We start from the raw sequence: 18,478 nt of genomic DNA, 5'->3' as shown, positions 1-18,478 counted from the left end.
TGCAGGGGCCAGTTTTCAACCAGACAAGGGACTGGCAGGATCCAGAAGCTGGCATGGAGGAGGAAAGGCACAGCTGAACCCCACCAAGGAAACGCAGGAGATACCTAGGCCTATCTGAAGTGCTCTTAACACCAAGACTTGGCTATGGCGAGGCACAAAGCTGTAGAAGAACAGAAGTCACAGACTTGAATTTTAAGAAAACTGTTTACTGTCTGGAACTTTTAAAAATATTCCTGAGTCACGATAAACCCCAAAAAAAAGACATTGTTTCCAGTACGGTAGGATGCAGGCTTCAGAAGGGTACCAGATCTCCTAAGGACGCCTCCTCATGTGAAGCACATCCCGTGCCCTCAGAGGCACTTCACGTACCAGCAGTGAGGTTTCAGAGCGGGCTGGCTGGGCTCAGGCCCTCAGCACAGCGCCCAACACTGACTGGCCAGCCTCTGAACCAAGTACCGTGGCGTTTCACGCAAGGAAAGCAGAAGGCAGCAGCACGAGGAGCTACGACGCGGATTATTTGTGCCATTTGGGCTCAGCAAGGGAGCAGCCACCCACTGGAGCTGCGTTCAGTCATCGTCAGCAGCACCGCAGCGAGTAAGGTGCTGCGGGAAGAGGCTCCACAAGTACCTGGACAACAGCTGGGTGCAGAGGAAGGCGGCGTGTGAGCAGGGTAGGAGCAGCTGTACCGTGTGGGCAGAGCGCTGCCACGTCGAGAAGGCAAGAACCAGGCCGTGCACCCCCTGTGTGAGCCCAAAAACACCCACGCAGGGGCTCTTCGGACGCGGGGAGGTGGGGCATCACATCCCTTTTTGGGTTGCCATAAGCGGCACCGATGCTGTGAGCCCCCCTCCCTCTGTCATGCCCCACTGAAAGAGCCTCATGGTTAATTAAACAGCTCCTGCAGCCTCTTCTCTTCCCCAGCAGCACGGGCTGCTGATGGCGCTGCCGGGCCAGGCGAGAGTCCGGCCCCAAACTCTCCTCAGGAGCTCCGCTGCGATGCGCTGTCCAAGACCTGCTGGGCAATGTGAACCAAGGCGGGGAAGGCGGAGCTCTTGGGAAACTCCTGGATGAAGTCTCGGCCTTCCTCCAAGCTCTGGCTAAGTTGGGGGTCCAGGGGAACGGAGCCTGTGGGAGAGAAGGAAAGGGGAGAGTGAGTGCTGGCTCACCCCAGGGCAAAGGCCCAGGGTCAAGATGAAGAAATAGCCCTGCCAGAGGCATCTCCGGGGCAGCAGGAAAAAGGACAGGCACTGCCTGCACCAAGCCCTTCAGCAGCTGCTTCTCACCTCCCTCTGCTCCGTGAAGAAAACCAAGAACCACACCTCATCTCTGACCAGCCCCAGGGGCTCCCAGGGCCCAGCCCACCCACCCCAGTTCCCCCACAGCACCACACGGACGTCACCCCCGATGAGAAGGGCTCTGCTCCAGGGGCCACTCACCCAGAAAGGGGACTCCGGCGTATTTGGCCAGCTCCTCGCCTCCCCCTTTGGAAAAGACGTTTGTGCACTCCTGCAGGAGGAGAACCAGCAGCGAGTCATGCACCCAGCACAGAGCCCTGCGCAGCACCATCCCCCCTCCACCTTCCTGCCGCAGGGCGCTGCCGTTGCCCCCGCCTTCCCCCAGCTTTTTGTAGGACAGCAGAACCCGTGGCTTCTTTTCCACAGCTCCCCCAGCAGCTTTTTGTCCCCCAGGTTCACAGCACCACCCCCGTGGCGTTTCACTGATCCTATCACCGCGGCGTGCGATGCCCCCAAACGCCCAGGAGCCCCCAAAAGCCTGGCAGCACCAACAAACCCACCGAGCAGTGCGGGCAGACGAAGCCGCTCATGTTCTCCACGATGCCCAGCACTCGCAGCCCTGTCTTCTTACAGAAGGTCAGCTCTCGCCTCACGTCCCCCACAGCCACCTCCTGCGGGGACAGCGGGGGTGGTTAGAGGTGCCTGTCCCTCCAGAGGTGGCCCTGGAACAGTCACACGCGTGGTGGCACAAGCGAGGAGGGGAATTTGGAGATGTTGCTGGCCATAACTCGGGCCAAGCCCTTCACTACAGGAGCTGCACACAGGGGCTGTGCTGGAGGACGGGTGACGGCGTTATTTGGGGTGTAAACCTCCCCTATCAGACGTGCACCAGGGCTCCAGTGGGTTGCCCTACCTGTGGCGTTGTGACTAGGATTGCTCCAAGGGGCTTGTAGGGCCGCAGGGCCTCCACCGTGGAGATGTGCTCGTCAGAGGTGCCTGGCGGCGTGTCCACAATGAGGAAATCCAGGTCCCCCCAGGCAACGTCGGCCACAAACTGCTTTATCAAAGCTGCAGGAATAAAGGGCGCCCCATGAGAGATGGAAGTCACCCGGGGAGACAGCCCTGCAGAGCAGGAGCCAGCAGCACCCCCGAGAGGCTTTGCTGACCTCCCCGAGCTCTGGAGGCAGCAAGAACTGACTGTACCGTTTTTTTTGGGTCCTCTCCACACCACGGCGTCGTCCGGCTTCTCCAGCAGGAAGCCGATGGACATGAGCGAGATGCTCTTCTCCTGGTCCACGAAGACCGGCACCCAGCCGCTGTCGCACTGGTGCACGTCCCTGTCCTGCACCCTGAACATGCGAGGTATGCTGGGGCCGCATAGGTCCACGTCCAGGATCCCCACCTGCGGGAGACGAGGCAGAGCCCTGCAGACAGGCCCCCAGAGCACGGCCCCGGCCCCCAGACCGGCACTGGGAGAGGGGAAGCAGCACCCAAATGGTTGCAGCTCACAGCAGCCTGCAGACAGGACTCTGAAGCCAAGCTTGAAGCAAAACTTCAAAGGGCTGCTTTGAGTTCTGACCGCCCTCCCAGTCTCCTTCCCTCCAAGGAAGCACCTCCTGGATATTTACAGCATTTTGGAGATGTATTTATGGCAGGGACCTGCCAGAAGCTAACAGGCAGTGGCTTTAAGGAGCCCTCCTGGAACTCAGCTGCCTTGTGCTCGCAGCTCCCCTTTGTCCTGGCAGTGCTGACAGCCAGCCCGCCTCATTCCACAGGGGGCTGTGTCACAACACAAACAAGGAAATCATTTCCCAGTACCCCGGTTTGGAAAACAACACTGGAAAAAAAAAAAAAAGAAAAGAAAAGCCTTGGATCCTGTCAGCCTCTTGGACAAAGGGGGAAAAGAAAAACCTCTGCTGGGTGTTTTAGGATCAGGAAAACCCAGACCCTTAGCAGAGCATCCTTGTGCTGCTCACACGGAGTACAGAAAGGACGAGGATGGATGTTGGGGAGAAGTCGGAGCCCAGCCACTCGCTCACCTTCCTGCCAGCCTGCCGCAGCGCCAGGGCCAGCTGCGTGGCCACGGTGCTCTTCCCCACGCCGCCCTTCCCGGAGAGCACCAGCACGACGTGCCGCACGCCGGACAGGTTGCTTTGCTCTGGGAAAAGAGAAAAAAGAAAGGACCGAGGGGTCAGGGGCGGCAGCGCGGAGCCGTCCCCACGGTGCTGCAGGGGCAGGGGCCGGGTTTGGAGAGGGACCGGGACCGGGGCTGAGCAGAGCCCGCGGGGAGGGCCCGGCCCCGATGACCTCAGCGCTGCGGCAGCGCGGCCACGAGCACCGCGGGGCCCCGGGGTGAGCTCAGCCCCTCGGCGCTTCCTGCCGGGGCCGGGCACCGGGAGGGGCCGGGAACACAACCCCGGTACCGCGGGCAGCGCTGCTGAGGGGCCGCCGCCATGGAGCCCGCGGGGAGCACGGCGGAGCTCATCCGGGCCTGCACGCGGGGTAACGGGGGGGGGGGCGGGGAGGGACCGGGGGTGAACCGGGAGGGCCGGGAGGGGACCGGGGGGGACCTGGGGGGTTCGGGAGGGGACCGGGGAGGACCGGGGAGGGCCCGAAGGGGACCGGGGGGGCCCCGGGAGAGGCGGCGCGGGGCCGGGTGCCAGCGGCAGCCCCGCACCGGGGCCCTCCAGGCTCCGGTACGCGGGGAGCCGAGGTCCGGGGCTGGGGCCGAGCACCAGGGGAGGTCCCGGTCCCGGTCCCGGTCCCGGTCCCGGTCCCGGTCCCGGTCCCGGTCCCGGTCCCGGTCCCGGTCCCGGTCCCGGTCCCGGTCCCGGTCCCGGTCCCGGTCCCGGTCCCGGCGCTCACCGCCCGCCGCCGCCCCCTCCATGCTGCCGCCGCCGCGCAGCGCCGCCCGCTTCCGTCTTCCGCCGCGGAAGCCCCGCCCCCCTCCGACTGGCAGGCGCTTCCTCCAATAGCGTGCCGCGCTCTCAGCCTCACCCCGCCCCTCAGCCTGCCGCCTGACCAATAGGCTCCGCGCTTTCCCCTCGCCGGCCTCCACCCAATAGCTCTTCTCCGCGATGATTGACGTGAAGCATAGCCAATAATATTGAGCTCCATGCGGGCTCCTCCCACCTTCCCTTCACCCAGCGCCTTGAGCGACAGCTGTGCGAACCAACCGCAGGGCGGCGATGCGGGGGGATGAACCAATGAGCGCGGGGGAGGGGCGGGCCCGCGAGCGGATTGTTTATGTGCCGGGAGGGGAAAGTAGGTCGGGGCCGGGGGCGGCGGGGGGGGCCCGGGGGGGCTCCGGGGCGCTGCGGGAGCGGGGCCCGGGGGCGGCCGCCCCCCGCTGGGGGAGCCCCGGGAGCTCCGGAGCGGGCCCCGAGGCCTCGGCCAGGCCCCAGGCGCTGAGGCCCAGAGGCTGCGGGGGGCTGGGGGGGGCCCGGCCTGGGCCTGAGGCAGGGCCTGGGCCTGAGGCAGGGCCTAGGCCCGGGGCAGGGCCGGGCCGGGCCTTGCGGTGCCCCCCCCGCCCCCCTCAGCGGCCTCGTCCGTGCCTGGGAGCCGCCAGCGGGGGCTGGGCGAGGTGGGAGCCCTGGGGCTGTGCCCCCTGGGGGAGGCCGAGCACAGAGCCCCGGGTGCTGTGGGGTGGCAGAGGGGTGCTGGCACCGCGCCTATCCTAATGGCCCCTTTTTTTTTCTCCTCCGTCCCCCCGCAGCCTACCTGTCCCGGAACGCCATGGCTCGCCGCACGCGGAGCAGCCGGGCCTGGCACTTCGTGCTGAGCGGGGTGCGCCACGAGGCCGACAGCCGGGCGGTCGCTTTGGCCAGCGGAGCGCGAGGCTGGGGCTACGACTCGGATGGGCAGGTAGGAGGGTGCTGGGGCCGCAGCACGGCACACCAAGGGGAGCTGCCCTCTCCCCCCTGACACCTGGTGTTGCAGCCCAAGGGCTGTGTAAGCAGGCAGCTGGTGCTGCAGCACGCAGCTGGCCAAAATCAGGAAATACTCTTAATAAATGATACCAGCAGGCTGGTGAGATGGAGGTGGTTGCTGCCTCCAAGCTGTAGCATGGGGCTCCCAGCGCCTCTCCCCAAAGCAGTATTTAGGGAGTCCCACGGTTCTGCACCACAGCTCCGTGTCTTCTGGCTGGTCAGGCCAGGCAACCGACTCATACTAAATTAAACACTTTTTAAAAGCATGTAAAGCACACGTATGTGAGGAAATAAAGAATATACACAGGATTTTCAAAATACTCATTTTAACTAGTGATCTCAACACGCATTTAAACTGCATCCATTCTCCAGTGTGGCTCCCTGTACGGCTGTTCTAACTTTTGATCGTTGTGCAGCTGCTGTTGGGGGACTGCTTCAGTCTGCAATTACGGTCTCAAAGTGAGGTGGATTTGCCTCAGCCATCCTTCACGTTTTTCCCCAGTCCTTCCTGCTTTTCCCCAGTTCTTGAGTGCGTGAGCTGAGCTCCCTGCACAGCCTGTGCAGCAGTGGGAGTACAGGGAGCTGGAAGCCGGCTGAAGCACTGCAAGGCCACTGCTAGAGCATGGGGCCCAAATCCAGGCACTGCACTCCCAGAAAATGTCAGCACAGCTTTCTGTTTTTGCATTCAGGCTTCTAGGTAGCTGAGTCAGGAAAGGCCACTGAAAAACAGAAATCAAGCAGCCGGGGAAGGAGGGGGTGAGCAGCAGATAATTAAACTCGAGTCATTTCAAGCCCCGGTGTCTTACGCAGCTACAACACCCTGAGTTTAAGGGACTGTTGTCTTTAAATACTGATGACAAAATCCGCTGTGGGTTTTGCCAGCTGCTGAGGGAGTGACTAACAAGCAGGGATGTCTGACAAGTTCGTAAGCCCAGAGTCATTGGCTGAGACCTGTAGTAAGAGACCCCGTTAGGAAACACCAAGCCTCTTGTAACCTGCGGGGCGAGGCGGGGCCCTTCCTCTTACGTTGTCTGGTGCCGGGATGCTCGGGGGTCAGGGAGGAATGGTACATCAGGATTTTGTGTTTGTGTCTGAAAGTAAACAAAAGCCTTTTAATCCTTCACCAGGTTCCCTGTGGGCCTCACTGCCTGCCTGCTGCTCCTCTCTTCTGCCCTCTCCCCTGCCTGGCCTCCTGTCCCCTTCCCTCCTCTCTCCGGGGCAGCAGTTCCCAGCAGCCTGGCTCTTCCCTGGTTTGGCAGCGAGGTGCAGAGCCCTGTGGAGATGTACGGGTTCTGTGCCCAGCCCTGTGTTATGCATCAGCTCTTTTTTGGGGTTTATTGGCTGGCAATCTGCTCAAAAATTTGTGTGTGGACTGTGGTGCTGCTCTCCCTGCCTCTGGAAGCTGCGGGGGCACAAACCAGCAGGTCCTGGAGCAGTGTGATCAGGGTGGCTCAGCCCTTTGCCTTCCTACACAGCAGGGGCACGATGCAGCCGTGCTGCCACTGCCACGAGCCCGGGGACACGTCCCCAGGGAGCCCTCCCCGAGCAGCCTGGCTCCCTGGGGGCACGGGGCAGTGACGTTCCTCTGCCTGTTCCCGCAGCACAGCGACTCGGATTCGGAGCCGGAGTTCTCCTCCCTCTCGCCCTCCATCCCGAGCGCCATCCCCGTGACGGGGGAGTCCTACTGCAACTGCGAGAACCAGAGCGAGGCTCCCTACTGCTCCAGCCTGCACGCCCTGCACCGCGTCAAGGACTGCCAGTGCGGCGAGGAGGATGAGTGTAAGGGAAGGGGGTCCCAGACCACCCGCAGGAGTCCTTTGGGGTTTGAGGTGGGTGCGGTCCCAGCCTGGGGGCACGGACTGCGCCTCTGCGTGGATCTTTGCTTCTCCACGGGGCCCTTATCTGTGTTCCAGCACCCGCTGCTCCTTTGTTTACATCTCAAGGCCACGTAGGCTTTAGGAAGATTACAGGCACGTGCGTCCTGCGGTGTTCCAAGAGCTGGGTGCTCAACTTGTTAACGCATCAGGGTTCACCTCTGGAGACTTTCAAATCCAGCCGAGGCCGCCAGTGGAGTCAGCTCCTGTGGTTCCAGCCCTGTTAATGCTGATCCCTGGTAGAGCTGGCAGGGCGCCCTGGTGCATGGTGGGGCTTTCTCAGAGCAGGTAGAAAGGTAGAGAGAGAGAGAGAAGGTGGGCCTGGGCTGGCTGAGAAAGTCCGTGACACAGCAGAACTCCTGTAGTACTCACGCTTTGACCCTAGCCCCATGAGCCAACGAGAAGTGAGTGTGATTCCCTCGGAGGAAAGGAGGTGTGTGGAGCTTTGTGTTAGCCAGAATAGGAACTGGCGGTGTCAGGCAGGAGAGAGCATTGAACTGTCCCTGCTGGGACACTGCAGAACAGTTCAGCCCTCAAATAATTCTCCCGTGTGCACAGCTTAGGATTTAACCTCTTAAACGTTTTTAAAAAAAAAAAAAGTAAATCTTGACAGGCCCTCAAAACAACTGTCCATCTGTGCTTTGGCTGGGAAATAGCTCCCTGCAGGCCTTTGCCCATCCTTGTCCCCTCTGTCCTTCCCGAACAGATTTTGACTGGGTGTGGGATGACCTGAACAAGTCGACGGCCACCCTGCTGACCTGCGACAACCGCAAGGTGAACTTCCACATGGAGTACAGCTGCGGCACCGCGGCCATCCGGGGCAACAAGGAGCTGGCAGACGGGCAGCACTTCTGGGAGATCAAGATGACCTCTCCGGTCTATGGCACGGACATGGTACGTGGAGCCAGGTTGCTCACAGGCGTGCAGAAAAGCCCGCTGTGCGCTGAGCAGGGCAGCAGGCTTCCTCCAGCAGCTCACCTGGGCGTCCTCGCTTAGCAGTAAGGAAATTGAGGCTGGGAGGGTAAATGGTTTTAGGTGAGACCACAGTAATTAGGACCAGAACCTGATTTTCTTGCTTCCCTTTCACGCTACTGGTCGATCACCACTGATAAACCCAGTGAGGACGAAGGTCAGGCCTCAGCACGGGGCAGTGTCCGGGCGGGCTGTGGTTAGCAGCAGGGCTCTGCTGGGTGCTGCTGAGTTGCTTCCTGCCCCCAGGCCTGGAACTTGCCTCCTGCGTGGCTGGGATGGGTGCCCTGCTGTGACCACTGCTCGTGTGGCTTGTGACCAGGGCCCGACCTCGCTCCCCAAAATTAATGCAGGGGCCACAGCCCCGTTAGCTCCCCCAGCCCTGCTCAGGCTGCTCCTCGTGCTGGCCCCCGAGCGCTGAGCCCAGCACCAGCCAAACCCTTCGGGGGAGATCTGACACCCCTGGCTTCACTTCACCCAAATTCCCAACCTGTGGGGCTGTGCCGATAAAGGAGGGGAGAGGAGGGGAGGCCTGGTGCCCCTGCAGGTGCTAAGCCTGTGCTCTTCCTCCCAGATGGTGGGAATTGGGACGTCGGATGTGAACCTGGACAAGTACCGCCACACCTTCTGCAGCCTGCTGGGCAAGGACGAGGACAGCTGGGGACTCTCCTACACAGGTGACACGGGCAGGGCAGCCGGGAAGCCAGCAACAGGTTCAGGAATTCAGTGGCCTGAATGGGATTGCAGCCAGAAAGGCCACCTGGCCTGTGAATCACGTAGTTAACTATAATGAGCTGCTGCCTGTTCACTTCCCCAGTGGTGCTGCACGCCTGTGGGGCTTGCCTAAGCATCGCGTTGTGTAGGACAGACTGCTTCCTGCTCCCAGCTCTTGGGGCAGCGAACTGTACCTGCATTTTGCAGACCCCTTAGAACCAGCGTGTGAATTTCCAGGGCCTCTGGCTGCAGGTTGAATATCACTGAGGCAGATTTCAGTGCTGCTGCCCGGGCTGTGGTATTCCAGAACTCAGCTTCCCTCTTCCCATCACACACCCTGAGGAGGAGGGCAGTCAGTGAGTGGTTAGGGGACAGAAGGCTTTGGTAGGCACTTACAGCTGTACCAGAGGGAGCTTGCAGTGAAGCATGCGAGAATTGGGGCGAATCTGTGGAGCGCAGACTTTCTATTGACTGCAAGGTGTGTCGTTTTAAGGACTGCTGCATCACAAGGGTGACAAGACAAACTTCTCCTCGAGGTTTGGCCAGGGCTCTATCATCGGGGTGCATTTGGACACGTGGCACGGGACACTCACGTTCTTCAAAAACCGCAAGTGCATAGGTAAGAGCAAGGGCAGCCACGGTGGCCTTCAGGCGCAGAGGGGAATGGGGGAGCGCTGCAGCTTTAGCTGAACTCAAAAGTTTGGCTGCAGCTGGGCTGCAAGGGAAAATACTGGCAAAGCAAGTCAAAACTAACATGAAGCCTCCCTGACGCTGTCCCCTGCAGGGGTTGCAGCTACGAAGCTGCAGAACAAGAAGTTTTACCCCATGGTGTGCTCGACGGCAGCCAAGAGCAGCATGAAGGTGATCCGCTCCTGCGCCAGCTGCACGTCTCTCCAGTACCTCTGCTGCTACCGCCTGCGCCAGCTCCTGCCCAACTACGTGGACACGCTGGAGGTGCTGCCGTTGCCACCAGGACTCAAGCAAGTGCTACACAACAAACTGGGGTGGGTCTTAAGCATGAACTATAGCACATCAAAGCCTTCCTCCTCATCGTCAGGAAGCGACTCAGATAGCTCCTGTGGCTCGGATGCAGAGGCCTGCCAAAGGAAGAGGTGCAGGAGGACATAGTGTCTCTTCGGACGAACTGCTCTGAGGGAGTCGGGTGGCGTTTTGTTCCGCCGCCTGCAAGGGCAGGCCAGGCCTGACGCACCTCATTCTTCACGGGGACATCCGTTTCTACTTGTTTGTGAAGATTTCTCTTACTCTGGTTGAAATCTTTAGCCTAAACATCCGTCACTTGCGTGGAAAATACCTGCTGACTAAGAGGTCTCAGCTCTGTGGAACAGGTAAACTGCAGCCAAGTACCTGAGGTTAATTTCCTGGCTCGGCATCAAAGCCATCACCTCATCCTGAAGGAAACCTCCTCGCTGCAGGCTGTCAGCAGAGACAAGATTTAAGGTGGCCTCCCGGTCTCAAAGCATACTTCTAGCAAACCCTCGTCAAATAACTGACTTGATTCATCAAAAGACGAAATCAAAGACCAGTCCCCCTCCTCCTAACCGTTGTGTGTTGGTTTGGTATCCGCCATGAGTTCATCACACTGTGGGGCATGATCGAACGGCAGCACTTAGGGAAGCGGGCTCCTAGGGATGAATCTGTGCCACTTGTGAAAGAGCAATTACTTAAAAGAGTTGAGCTGTTAGTGATCATTCTTGAGCCCCCCCCATGACTTTAATTGCTTTGCATGTTGGCTACTGCTGCTTCTCCTGTATCAAAGACTGTATTAAACTGTAATAAAAAAAGTATAAACTGCCTTTCATTCCTCTGATGGCCCTTAAAGGCACGATTCTGAACGTGGTTGACAAAAATAGCCACGCTAGCAAAGCCAATAGCCTGGAGGGGTTATTTTAAATACAACACTTGTTTGTGAGGTCTAGATGAGGTGAAGGAGGTGGAGATTACCTTGCCTCTGCCCTGCTGAGGGTTCTTGCGCTTCTCACTGGACCACCACAGCCTGGTCTCGATGGAGCTCCAGCAGAGCCATGCTGACGCCTGTGGCTGCAGACAGGAAGGGAGGGCTGCAGCGTTGGGTAAGAAGTGTGTGCTGACAGGTTATGGCCAGACAAACAACCCCAAATACCCACCCCAGAGCCTGAAAGTCAGAGCAGCTTGTGTGTGCAGGGCAGGCGCTGACCACGACCTGCGTGCTGCCTGCAGCAGGCCCCTTCTCCTACGTGCTGGAGAGAAATGCTGGATCAGAGCCTGGAACAGAAATAATCCAGTAGTGGCCTGGTACCGCTGCCAGCAAGTGGCACGCAGCAGAGCCTTCCTGCTTTTTTTTTTTTTTTTTGCGTTTCAGCTGCTCTAAGATTTTAGACAGGAAAGAGGAGGGAAAAGTGCTTTAGTGGCTCCTTGCAGATTAGGCCACGAGCACTGGGAGTGAGCAGCACGGTGAGGGGTCAGGTACTCGAGCTCTTCTTGCCAGGTTTCTGCCACGCTGTCAGGACAGCCGGGCTCCAGGGACTTTATCAGTCAGCAGCCTCCCAGTGCTGCTACTGTGAGCACAAGTAGCCACCTGCTGCCTCTTCTTCTGGTCGTTGTAGACCTGCAAAAGCCTTGTGCAAAGCCTTTTGCTCCGCCTGCGTTTATTCCCCACGACTGTGCCTTTCCTTCCCGCATCATGAATCTTTAAACAAAGATGGCTCTGGCGTCTCTGGTTACAGGCTCTGAACGCGAGCTGTAATTAAGCAGGGCAGGCTCTCTGTCAATCCATCTGTAGTCGTGCTCCAGCCAGAAAAAACTGCCTTGCTGGATTTCTCCTCGCAGGAACTAATTCAAGCCTTAGCAGATGGAGACAGAAGAATCACTGGCACGGAGGAACTTTCTTCTGAGGGTGCCCTCCCACTTTCACAGCACCGGTTGCTGCTGGTTTGAGCTGGCGAGCTGTGCTGCACGGGAAGAAGCTCGGGGGGTTCCATGTCACTATGGAAGGCCCCAGTCAACATTACCAAAAACCTCAGTTTGGGGTCCCCCATCTCAGCTGCAGCTATTTCTGAGTGAGAAGCAGAATTTTTGCTTTGGGAAAGGAGAATCCCATCGTAGCCCACCAGGCTGTGTGGAGTTTTCTGGAGCTTATGTGGTATTTCCTGGTGGTGGGAGCTCAGCCAACAACCCCCTGCCCCACTTCAAGCTCCGTGTTATCCTAGGATGGATGTGGTTCCTCTCTGGCCAGCTGGCTCTGATGGCTGGTGGACATTTTCCTAAAAGCAAGTCCAGCAGGATCCACCTGCCTGAGGAGGCCGCAAGAAGGACCTAGAGTAACAGGAGGTCCGACCTTGATAAGGAATCAGCAGGGAGCAGGGCATTAAAAGTCAGGAGATGAGGGCACAAAATATTGAGCTCGTTCAGCACCACACCTGACAGGCAGCATGGGACTGACTTACCCCATGGCTGTCTCGGCAGAGGAGCTGATCCTGTGCTGCTCAGGGACAGCTCACCACCACTTTCAGCCCCAGCTCCTGCTCCAAACACGCCTCAACTCTCGAAGGAGCCAGCCTGCTTTCCAGCCAGAGGGATATTAAAGCTAGGGCAGCTAAAAGAGGAAAGGAGAGCCAAGAGGCTGAAGAAAGCATCTGTAACAAGACATTTATTGATGTGCAAGGCTCTGTTCTGAAACAGAATCAGCTGCTTCCACTGGCTGGGCTCCCAGCTGCACGGCCATGCCAGCAGCAGCTCCGCGACTGCTGAGTTTTGGCAGATAAAAAGGACGGGGCTGACCAAGGCAGCCCTCGGCCCCGCTATGCCATCAGGTCCAGGACAAGGTCGGGGTCAGTGGAAGAGGTAGACGTGATGGGTAAGTCTGTCCCAAGGCGGCGGTCCTACCCACTGATGTCTGATTTCACTGGGATATCGCTCAGCAGAAGGAGCCTCTCATCATCGCTGCGCTCTTCGTAGGCCTTCAAGCGCAGAAGAGAAGGAAGCAGTTAACGAGGATGTTCTGAGCGAATTCTCCCATCTCCATCGCAAGGCTCAAGCCCATCACTGCACTGAGGAGCCCCAATTGAGCCTTCAGCCAAACACACAAGGGTCAGGGGATGAAACTCAGAAGAATCGAGACCTGCAAACAGGCTTCACGCACATCCAGTTGTGTTGCCCCTCTGGTGTACAATGAGATTGCTGTAAAGCCACTTCTGAAGAGGGTATGCTCGGGACAGAGATCAAAGCTCCAGGGGAAGTAGAAGAGGATATTTGACTATGTGAGACTTAAAAAAAAGTTCTGTCACAGTTCCTGATCTGATGGAAAGAGCTTAAGTGATTAATGCTCACACAAAATGGAAACGAGCACGTGCTGACAAAACAAATGTCTTTATAAATGGGCTAAGTTGCTGTTGGAAGGGTCACACAACACCCTTGTCCAATCCTGCTCCCCCAGCACCTCACTGACAGCGATCTCACAAACCAGCAGGAAGCTATGGGCAGGAGGGAGAGGGAGAATCGAGTGAGATAAATCTGCTCCCTGAAGGATGAGATGAACATAAAAGCAAGGGAAGTGTGGGCGTGCTGCTGGTGACAGCTCAGGGGCCTCGTGGTCTGTAGGGGCAACATGAGTGTTCTGATTTGGAGCTGTCCAGCTAACGGCAGCCACCCGTGACAGCGCCCATTTCAAATAAAAGCAAGAAAAGCTGATGGACAGACTGCTGGGCAAGGGCGATGGGATGTATACAGCAGACGCTCGGCTGCATTTGCTGGGATATGCAGCCAAATAGACAGCCAAGCAAAAATGCAAAGGAAGATGCATGAAGCTGGTCCCTTTAGGCAAGATGAAGGCAGAAAGAGGCCTGGAAGGGCTAACGAGCAGCTGAAACGTAGCTTTTGTTTCAGCTACTGCTGCAACAAAACCGTGGCTTAAGTTGAACACTGTCTGGACACAATCCTCTCTTTTCTGGAGAGCTGGTTACAAACTCAGGACTTTCTTGCTCCATCCACAAAGACCTTCAAACAAGGAAACCTGTGGCACCCCTCCCTGTCATCACCTTTCACGCAGCAAGCTTTAACAGGACACCAAGGGGTTTGAGGGCTTACCTGTACCGGGAGGCTTGGGGAGGGATGTGCTTCTGCTACCGCTGCTGCTGCTGCAGGGCTGACCCTATTAAACTGCTGGATTTGTCTCTCCCACACCTGCCACGGTCCTGTGCCATCCTCCTCCACTCACACCCTGCTGCCTGAGGTCCCTGCAGTGCAGAAAGGCAACTCGTGCATCTCCTGGTGCCTCCTGCAGACAGACAGAGTGCTGAGAGCAGGACCAGGGGACAGTGTGTGCTCAGAACGTGCCTGCAGATCCCAGATCCTAGCATCAGGCAGTTGGCTTCCTTCTAAACCCTCCCTGTGTTCAGGACTAATATTTATTCCTCACCATTTCCTTCCTTCCCTGGAAAGCTTCAGAACACTTGGGTGAAAAGGTTTTCCTGAGGCTCTTCTTTTCCCTCTTAGTGCTGAATCACAACTACACTCACCGTGACAGCGGGGTGATTTTCATCAGCACAGAGGACTGAAAATGATCTAGTCCAAGCCCTTACCCTGACCAGGACACACTGGCAGTCACAGGTAAGCGTTTCTGTAGCTTCTGCTGACATTTTCCAAAGCTCTGGGCCTGGGACTTGACCAAATCCAGCAACACGACTCACCTGTACGGGCGTTTCGCTATCGCCTTCATCAGTGCAGAAACGTGTTTGCCAAATTCCTGCCACGTGCCTAGGAAGAGTACATCAGTGTTACCCCACAGCTGGAGCACCACCGGCACCTGGAGGAGAAGCGATGCTGTAAGACCAAGCAATGGGAAAAAGACAACCTGAGACCCTCAGCCTCCTTCAAACGCACACTGAAACTTCAGCCAGCAGTGCTAGCATGGCCCTGGCCACCCAAGGGACACGGAGGCAGAAGCAAGGGAAGCCCAGGGTAGTACCACGTCCCTCAGCAGGGCTGGAAGGGGAAGGAGGCAGCGCTGAGTGCTTGTTTGAGCCCTGTTTACACAGCACAGCAAAGCCTGCTCATCCTTCTTAGCTCTCAGTAAGCCAGCGGGTCAGCGCCCCTTTTGGGGCAGGAATTTAGCTCAAGGGATATCGAGCAAGAGTTGGATCCCATCTGACCTAGTTTGTGACCGCTGCGGCATCACGAGGAGCGCTTCTGCTCTGCTGCGGGACGCGAGTTTTGCAAGGCAGGGACCTGAGTGAGAACCCACAGCGAACCTGGCAGCTGCTGGTGGCACTGGGGAGGGGAGGCTGGGTCAGCTCCAAACCGGGATCCCAGGAACAACGAGCTCTGAGGATGCCCGTGGAGGCAACTTGATCCAAGCCAGCCCCCACCTCTCCTGGCAGAGCATCCCTTACACAGAAGGGCACCCCAATGGGAGCCTTTTCCATACAGTTCAACCACGAGGAAGACAAAACACCAAGGAGCATGAGAAGTTTTACCTCCAGTACCTCCTGTTGAGTCACGGACAGCTCAGGGCCGGGCTGGGATCCGGGATGTTGCTTTGCAGGGCTCCGTTCCCAGTAACACCTGTAAGCAAGGCACACAGCTCCCAGCCACGTGCTGCGGATTCATGCCTCGGGCTGCTGACTGATGAAGAGGAAGAGGCCAGGCTTAACGTGCTCACGTTTGCCACCTCCCAGCCTGACTTACAGGTGGAGACAAAGCTCCCCTGCGAGGCAGTGCTGCTCCTGCAGGCACACGGACACGGCTCTGCAGGCTGTGAGCTGGAAGGATGTGGCTACGAGAGGAGAAGGTGAGACCCAAAACCAGGGTGAGCACTGCTTGGTTTCTTCAGTGGCAGAACTCAACAGGCCACAGCTGATTTTTTTTTTTTAAAAAGAAATAACATTCTTGGTTAAATTTATCCTCACTGGCTTAAGTGAGAAAGAGCCCAGGAGGTGAGGCAAGAGCTCTCCCTGGGAAATACTCCCTGGGAAAGAGGACAGAGCAGACCTGGCTACTGTGGCTGCATCGATGTGGGGAAGCTCTGGGTGATCACAGTGTCAGCACAGAGAGGGGATTCCTCTGCTGTGCACGCACACAGACAGGAAGGGCTCAGGCACTGGGAGCAACAAACAAATGAGACATTCGAGGTACAAGAAAAGAGCTCCAGGCACCGAACCTCCCTCTGCATGAGCTGCACAGCGTGCTGAGAACAGAAGGGCCCCGTGCACCAAGAGGGGCTGTGGTGTAATTCAGCAAGAGCCGTATCACTGCAACCCTCCACCTGGTACGGAGTAGCCTTACCTACAAACACCTTCTCACTACGAGATCCTCAGAGTCCGCTGTGGATGTGGACGGATTTACAAGACTACAAAACCCAAGCCCCAGCCCCCCTGAGCACGAACTTTGCTCTGGCCAAAGGCAATGCTTGGTTCAGCTCAGGCTGACTCCCTGCTGGGGCATTGACAAAACTCTGAAGCAAGACAAATCACACCCGAGTGTGCAGCAGCCTTTCTCTCTGAAATAAACCCTGAAATAAGCCCTCCCCATCTCCAAGCAGCATCATGGCTTGGGTTTAAAGGACTGCGCATCATCCCTAAAGACCTACTGCTGCACTCAGATACCGCTTCTCCCCCAGGTTCTCTCATTCCAAACCACTGCAAACACAGCTTTGTTTCAGGGTGGAGCAAGGGCAGTTTTGGGTGAATGCTCTCTCCCCTTCCATGGTTCCTTGGCTAAATGAGTAAACATTACAGAGTGCTTTGTATAGGTGTGGCTCAGAGATCTGGATCACCTGGGTTAGGGAAAAGCGGCGCTTTAGAAAATCTTCCAGCTCCACTAACACCAGCATCTCCGTCTCCTCTTCAGTCTTCACCATGGAGTCATCCTAAAGAAGAAGAAATCATTTCCAACACAAGCAGGTGTCCTGAGAGAAGGCAGGCAGCAAATCTCCAGCCAGGCAGTGCCCATGCTGTGTCAGTACTACACTGGTGGAAGACCATGGCTGAACCGAAAAGTAAAAAACCTCCCCACACAAGCAGATCACTGAAGGTGCAATAACCACATGGGGAGGAAAGCAGGGACAGCTGCAGGAACTGCCATGAAGCTGAAGAGACAAAACGGGCTCTGTCTGCACCACGTGCAGTTATGTGACTACAGGTAACGTAGGTACAGATATTGTGATCTATTGTATGACCACATCTGCAATGTTTTGTCCAGAAACAGCCAAAATACAGTTCTGCCTCTGCCTGAAATTCTTGTGGTGGGGGTGAGGACAAGAACAGCTTACCTCTGCCTCTGCTGCTGCCACGCAGATACTGTTTACACAGTACCTGCCAAAACCAAGCTGAAACGGGCACTGTAATTAGTACCAGAAGGCACCTGCCAGCTTCCAGGTTCCCAGCGAGCAGGATTCAGGGAACAGTCACAAGGCTTTCTAAACTGGGGGCCCTGTGGCAAATTTGCCCAGCCTTTTCCAGCCGTGCAGCTGCTGCCTGTGGCAGCACGCCATGCACAGCATCTGCTCTGGAAAAGCTGCTGCCCTCCTAAATAAACCTCCGTATGAATGACTTGTGGAGGACTCATTCTCGCTTGCTACAGATTCCCCAGACCTGCCTGAAACAATCAGGTGTAGATGTTGAAAAGCCGTCGGCTTTGGAATAACCTGAATGAGAATCAGTCCCATCTCCACTCCCCAAGCTAACCGTGGTCACCAGCAATCAGCATTTCTGAGGCTGACGATGCCAGTATCCAGCCTAGGAAGCCACGTCAAAGCCTTTTCCCCACAGCACATCTGTTGCCAGATTGCATTTACCACGGAGAAGCCGAGAGAGACTCACCGGAGCAGACGGAGTGCTTGCTGTGCTTCTCCTCCAGGTTGTGCTGCAGGGAATGGCCTGAGGCTCAAAAGAATATTTACAGTCCAAGGAACTTAAAACCTCGATCCAAATATCTGAGCTGGGATCTTTGAGGAGACCTGTGGAGATGGAAAAAACAATCAACAACCCTGACATGAGAAAATGAGATAGTTCATGAGCATGGAGAACGTGCTCTTAATTACCAGCTCTATGAGGAGCGTCGGGTATAGCTAACGTGAGTGGACACCACCCACTGCCTGCCAACCTATCACACCAACTGCTTGCACTGTTTTTTGGACAGATGCCTGTCCTAGACTGAATTTGAGATGTTTCAAGAAAATAGCACAACTAAGAGTGCAAGGGAAGGGTTAAGAACATGCTGTTTGGAGGGAGGTTAATGCAAAAACAAAACAAAACAAAACAAACCAAACAAACAAAGCAAACCAAAAAACAAAAACAAACAAAAACAAAACAAAAAAAAAAAACCCAAACCATCAAAAGACCACGAATGGGCTGCCCAGGGAAGTGGCTGAGTCACCATCCCTGGAGGTCTTTAACAGACATTTAGAGCTCAGTGATATGGTTTAGCGGAGGACTGGTTAGTGGTAGCTCAGAGGTCGGACTGGGTGATCTTGGAGGTCATTCCAACCTCGCTGATTCTGGGATTTGGGGATTTTAAAAGCAAAGATCCTGCAGCATTTCCCCTCGGGGGCTGTGCGTTACGCCAGGGGGAGAAAGGCCACCAAAACGCCCTCCTGGAGCACGGGGAGCAGCGCAGCCCCCCCAGCAGCGGCTGGATCCCCCAAAACACGGGACATTTTGTACACGGGCACATTTTGTACAGCCCGAGCAGAGCCCAACGGGACTGCTGGAGCACGGGGGGGGGGGGGGAGGCTGTGGTTCCTCGCCCGAGGCAAAACCCCACG

General features: G+C 57.0%; 3 protein-coding genes across 5 annotated transcripts; 1 reads left to right on the top strand and 2 right to left on the bottom strand.

Moving 5' to 3' along the window:
- Window positions 1-185: 185 nt before the first annotated feature.
- Window positions 186-4,363, bottom strand: NUBP2 (NUBP iron-sulfur cluster assembly factor 2, cytosolic). Its single transcript, XM_068699702.1, has 7 exons — window positions 4,101-4,363; window positions 3,275-3,393; window positions 2,439-2,637; window positions 2,149-2,303; window positions 1,796-1,906; window positions 1,437-1,506; window positions 186-1,125 (listed from the first exon to the last, which is right to left on the bottom strand). Exons 1-7 carry the CDS (start codon window positions 4,120-4,122, stop codon window positions 980-982), a joined length of 822 nt encoding a protein of 273 aa, XP_068555803.1. The 5' UTR covers window positions 4,123-4,363; the 3' UTR covers window positions 186-979.
- On the top strand, window positions 3,596-10,535 carry SPSB3 (splA/ryanodine receptor domain and SOCS box containing 3). 3 transcript variants are annotated; one of them, XM_068699682.1, is made up of 7 exons: window positions 3,596-3,737; window positions 4,951-5,099; window positions 6,766-6,943; window positions 7,745-7,932; window positions 8,582-8,684; window positions 9,215-9,340; window positions 9,506-10,535. In XM_068699682.1, the coding sequence occupies exons 1-7, from the start codon at window positions 3,689-3,691 to the stop codon at window positions 9,847-9,849; spliced, it is 1,137 nt and encodes a 378-aa protein (XP_068555783.1). In that variant the 5' UTR covers window positions 3,596-3,688; the 3' UTR covers window positions 9,850-10,535. The 3 variants fall into 3 exon arrangements, with proteins under 3 accessions (XP_068555783.1, XP_068555782.1, XP_068555784.1); XM_068699681.1 differs by lacking the exon at window positions 3,596-3,737 and adding an exon at window positions 4,369-4,499; XM_068699683.1 differs by lacking the exon at window positions 3,596-3,737 and adding an exon at window positions 4,528-4,818.
- Window positions 10,536-12,349: 1,814 nt separating this feature from the next.
- EME2 (essential meiotic structure-specific endonuclease subunit 2) lies at window positions 12,350-17,728 on the bottom strand. The gene is given in 7 exon segments (XM_068699706.1): window positions 12,350-12,677; window positions 13,804-13,993; window positions 14,406-14,521; window positions 15,192-15,326; window positions 16,097-16,168; window positions 16,490-16,582; window positions 17,535-17,728. Coding segments are annotated over 7 exon segments (939 nt in total). The 5' UTR covers window positions 17,709-17,728; the 3' UTR covers window positions 12,350-12,518.
- Between the last annotated feature and the right edge of the window lie 750 nt (window positions 17,729-18,478).

The sequence above is a fragment of the Anas acuta genome, chromosome 15, assembly GCF_963932015.1.
Source record: "Anas acuta chromosome 15, bAnaAcu1.1, whole genome shotgun sequence".
In the NCBI taxonomy this organism is placed as follows: domain Eukaryota; kingdom Metazoa; phylum Chordata; class Aves; order Anseriformes; family Anatidae; genus Anas; species Anas acuta.
This window is presented reverse-complemented; position numbering and strand designations above follow the sequence as displayed.

What these genes read in the sequence shown, in the direction of transcription:
- SPSB3 (XM_068699681.1), top strand. Translation starts at nt 4,424, where the DNA reads ATGCGGGGGGATGAACCAATGAGCGCGGGGGAGGGGCGGGCCCGCGAG. An exon ending in GTGCGGCGAGGAGGATGAGT is followed by an intron (nt 6,944 to 7,744) that starts GTAAGGGAAGGG and finishes CTTCCCGAACAG; the next exon opens with ATTTTGACTGGGTGTGGGAT. An exon ending in CTGGGGACTCTCCTACACAG is followed by an intron (nt 8,685 to 9,214) that starts GTGACACGGGCA and finishes TGTCGTTTTAAG; the next exon opens with GACTGCTGCATCACAAGGGT.
- NUBP2 (XM_068699702.1), bottom strand. Translation starts at nt 4,122, where the DNA reads ATGGAGGGGGCGGCGGCGGGCG. An exon ending in GAGAGGACCCAAAAAAAACG is followed by an intron (nt 2,304 to 2,438) that starts GTACAGTCAGTT and finishes TTATTCCTGCAG; the next exon opens with CTTTGATAAAGCAGTTTGTG. An exon ending in TCGTCTGCCCGCACTGCTCG is followed by an intron (nt 1,507 to 1,795) that starts GTGGGTTTGTTG and finishes CTCCTCCTGCAG; the next exon opens with GAGTGCACAAACGTCTTTTC.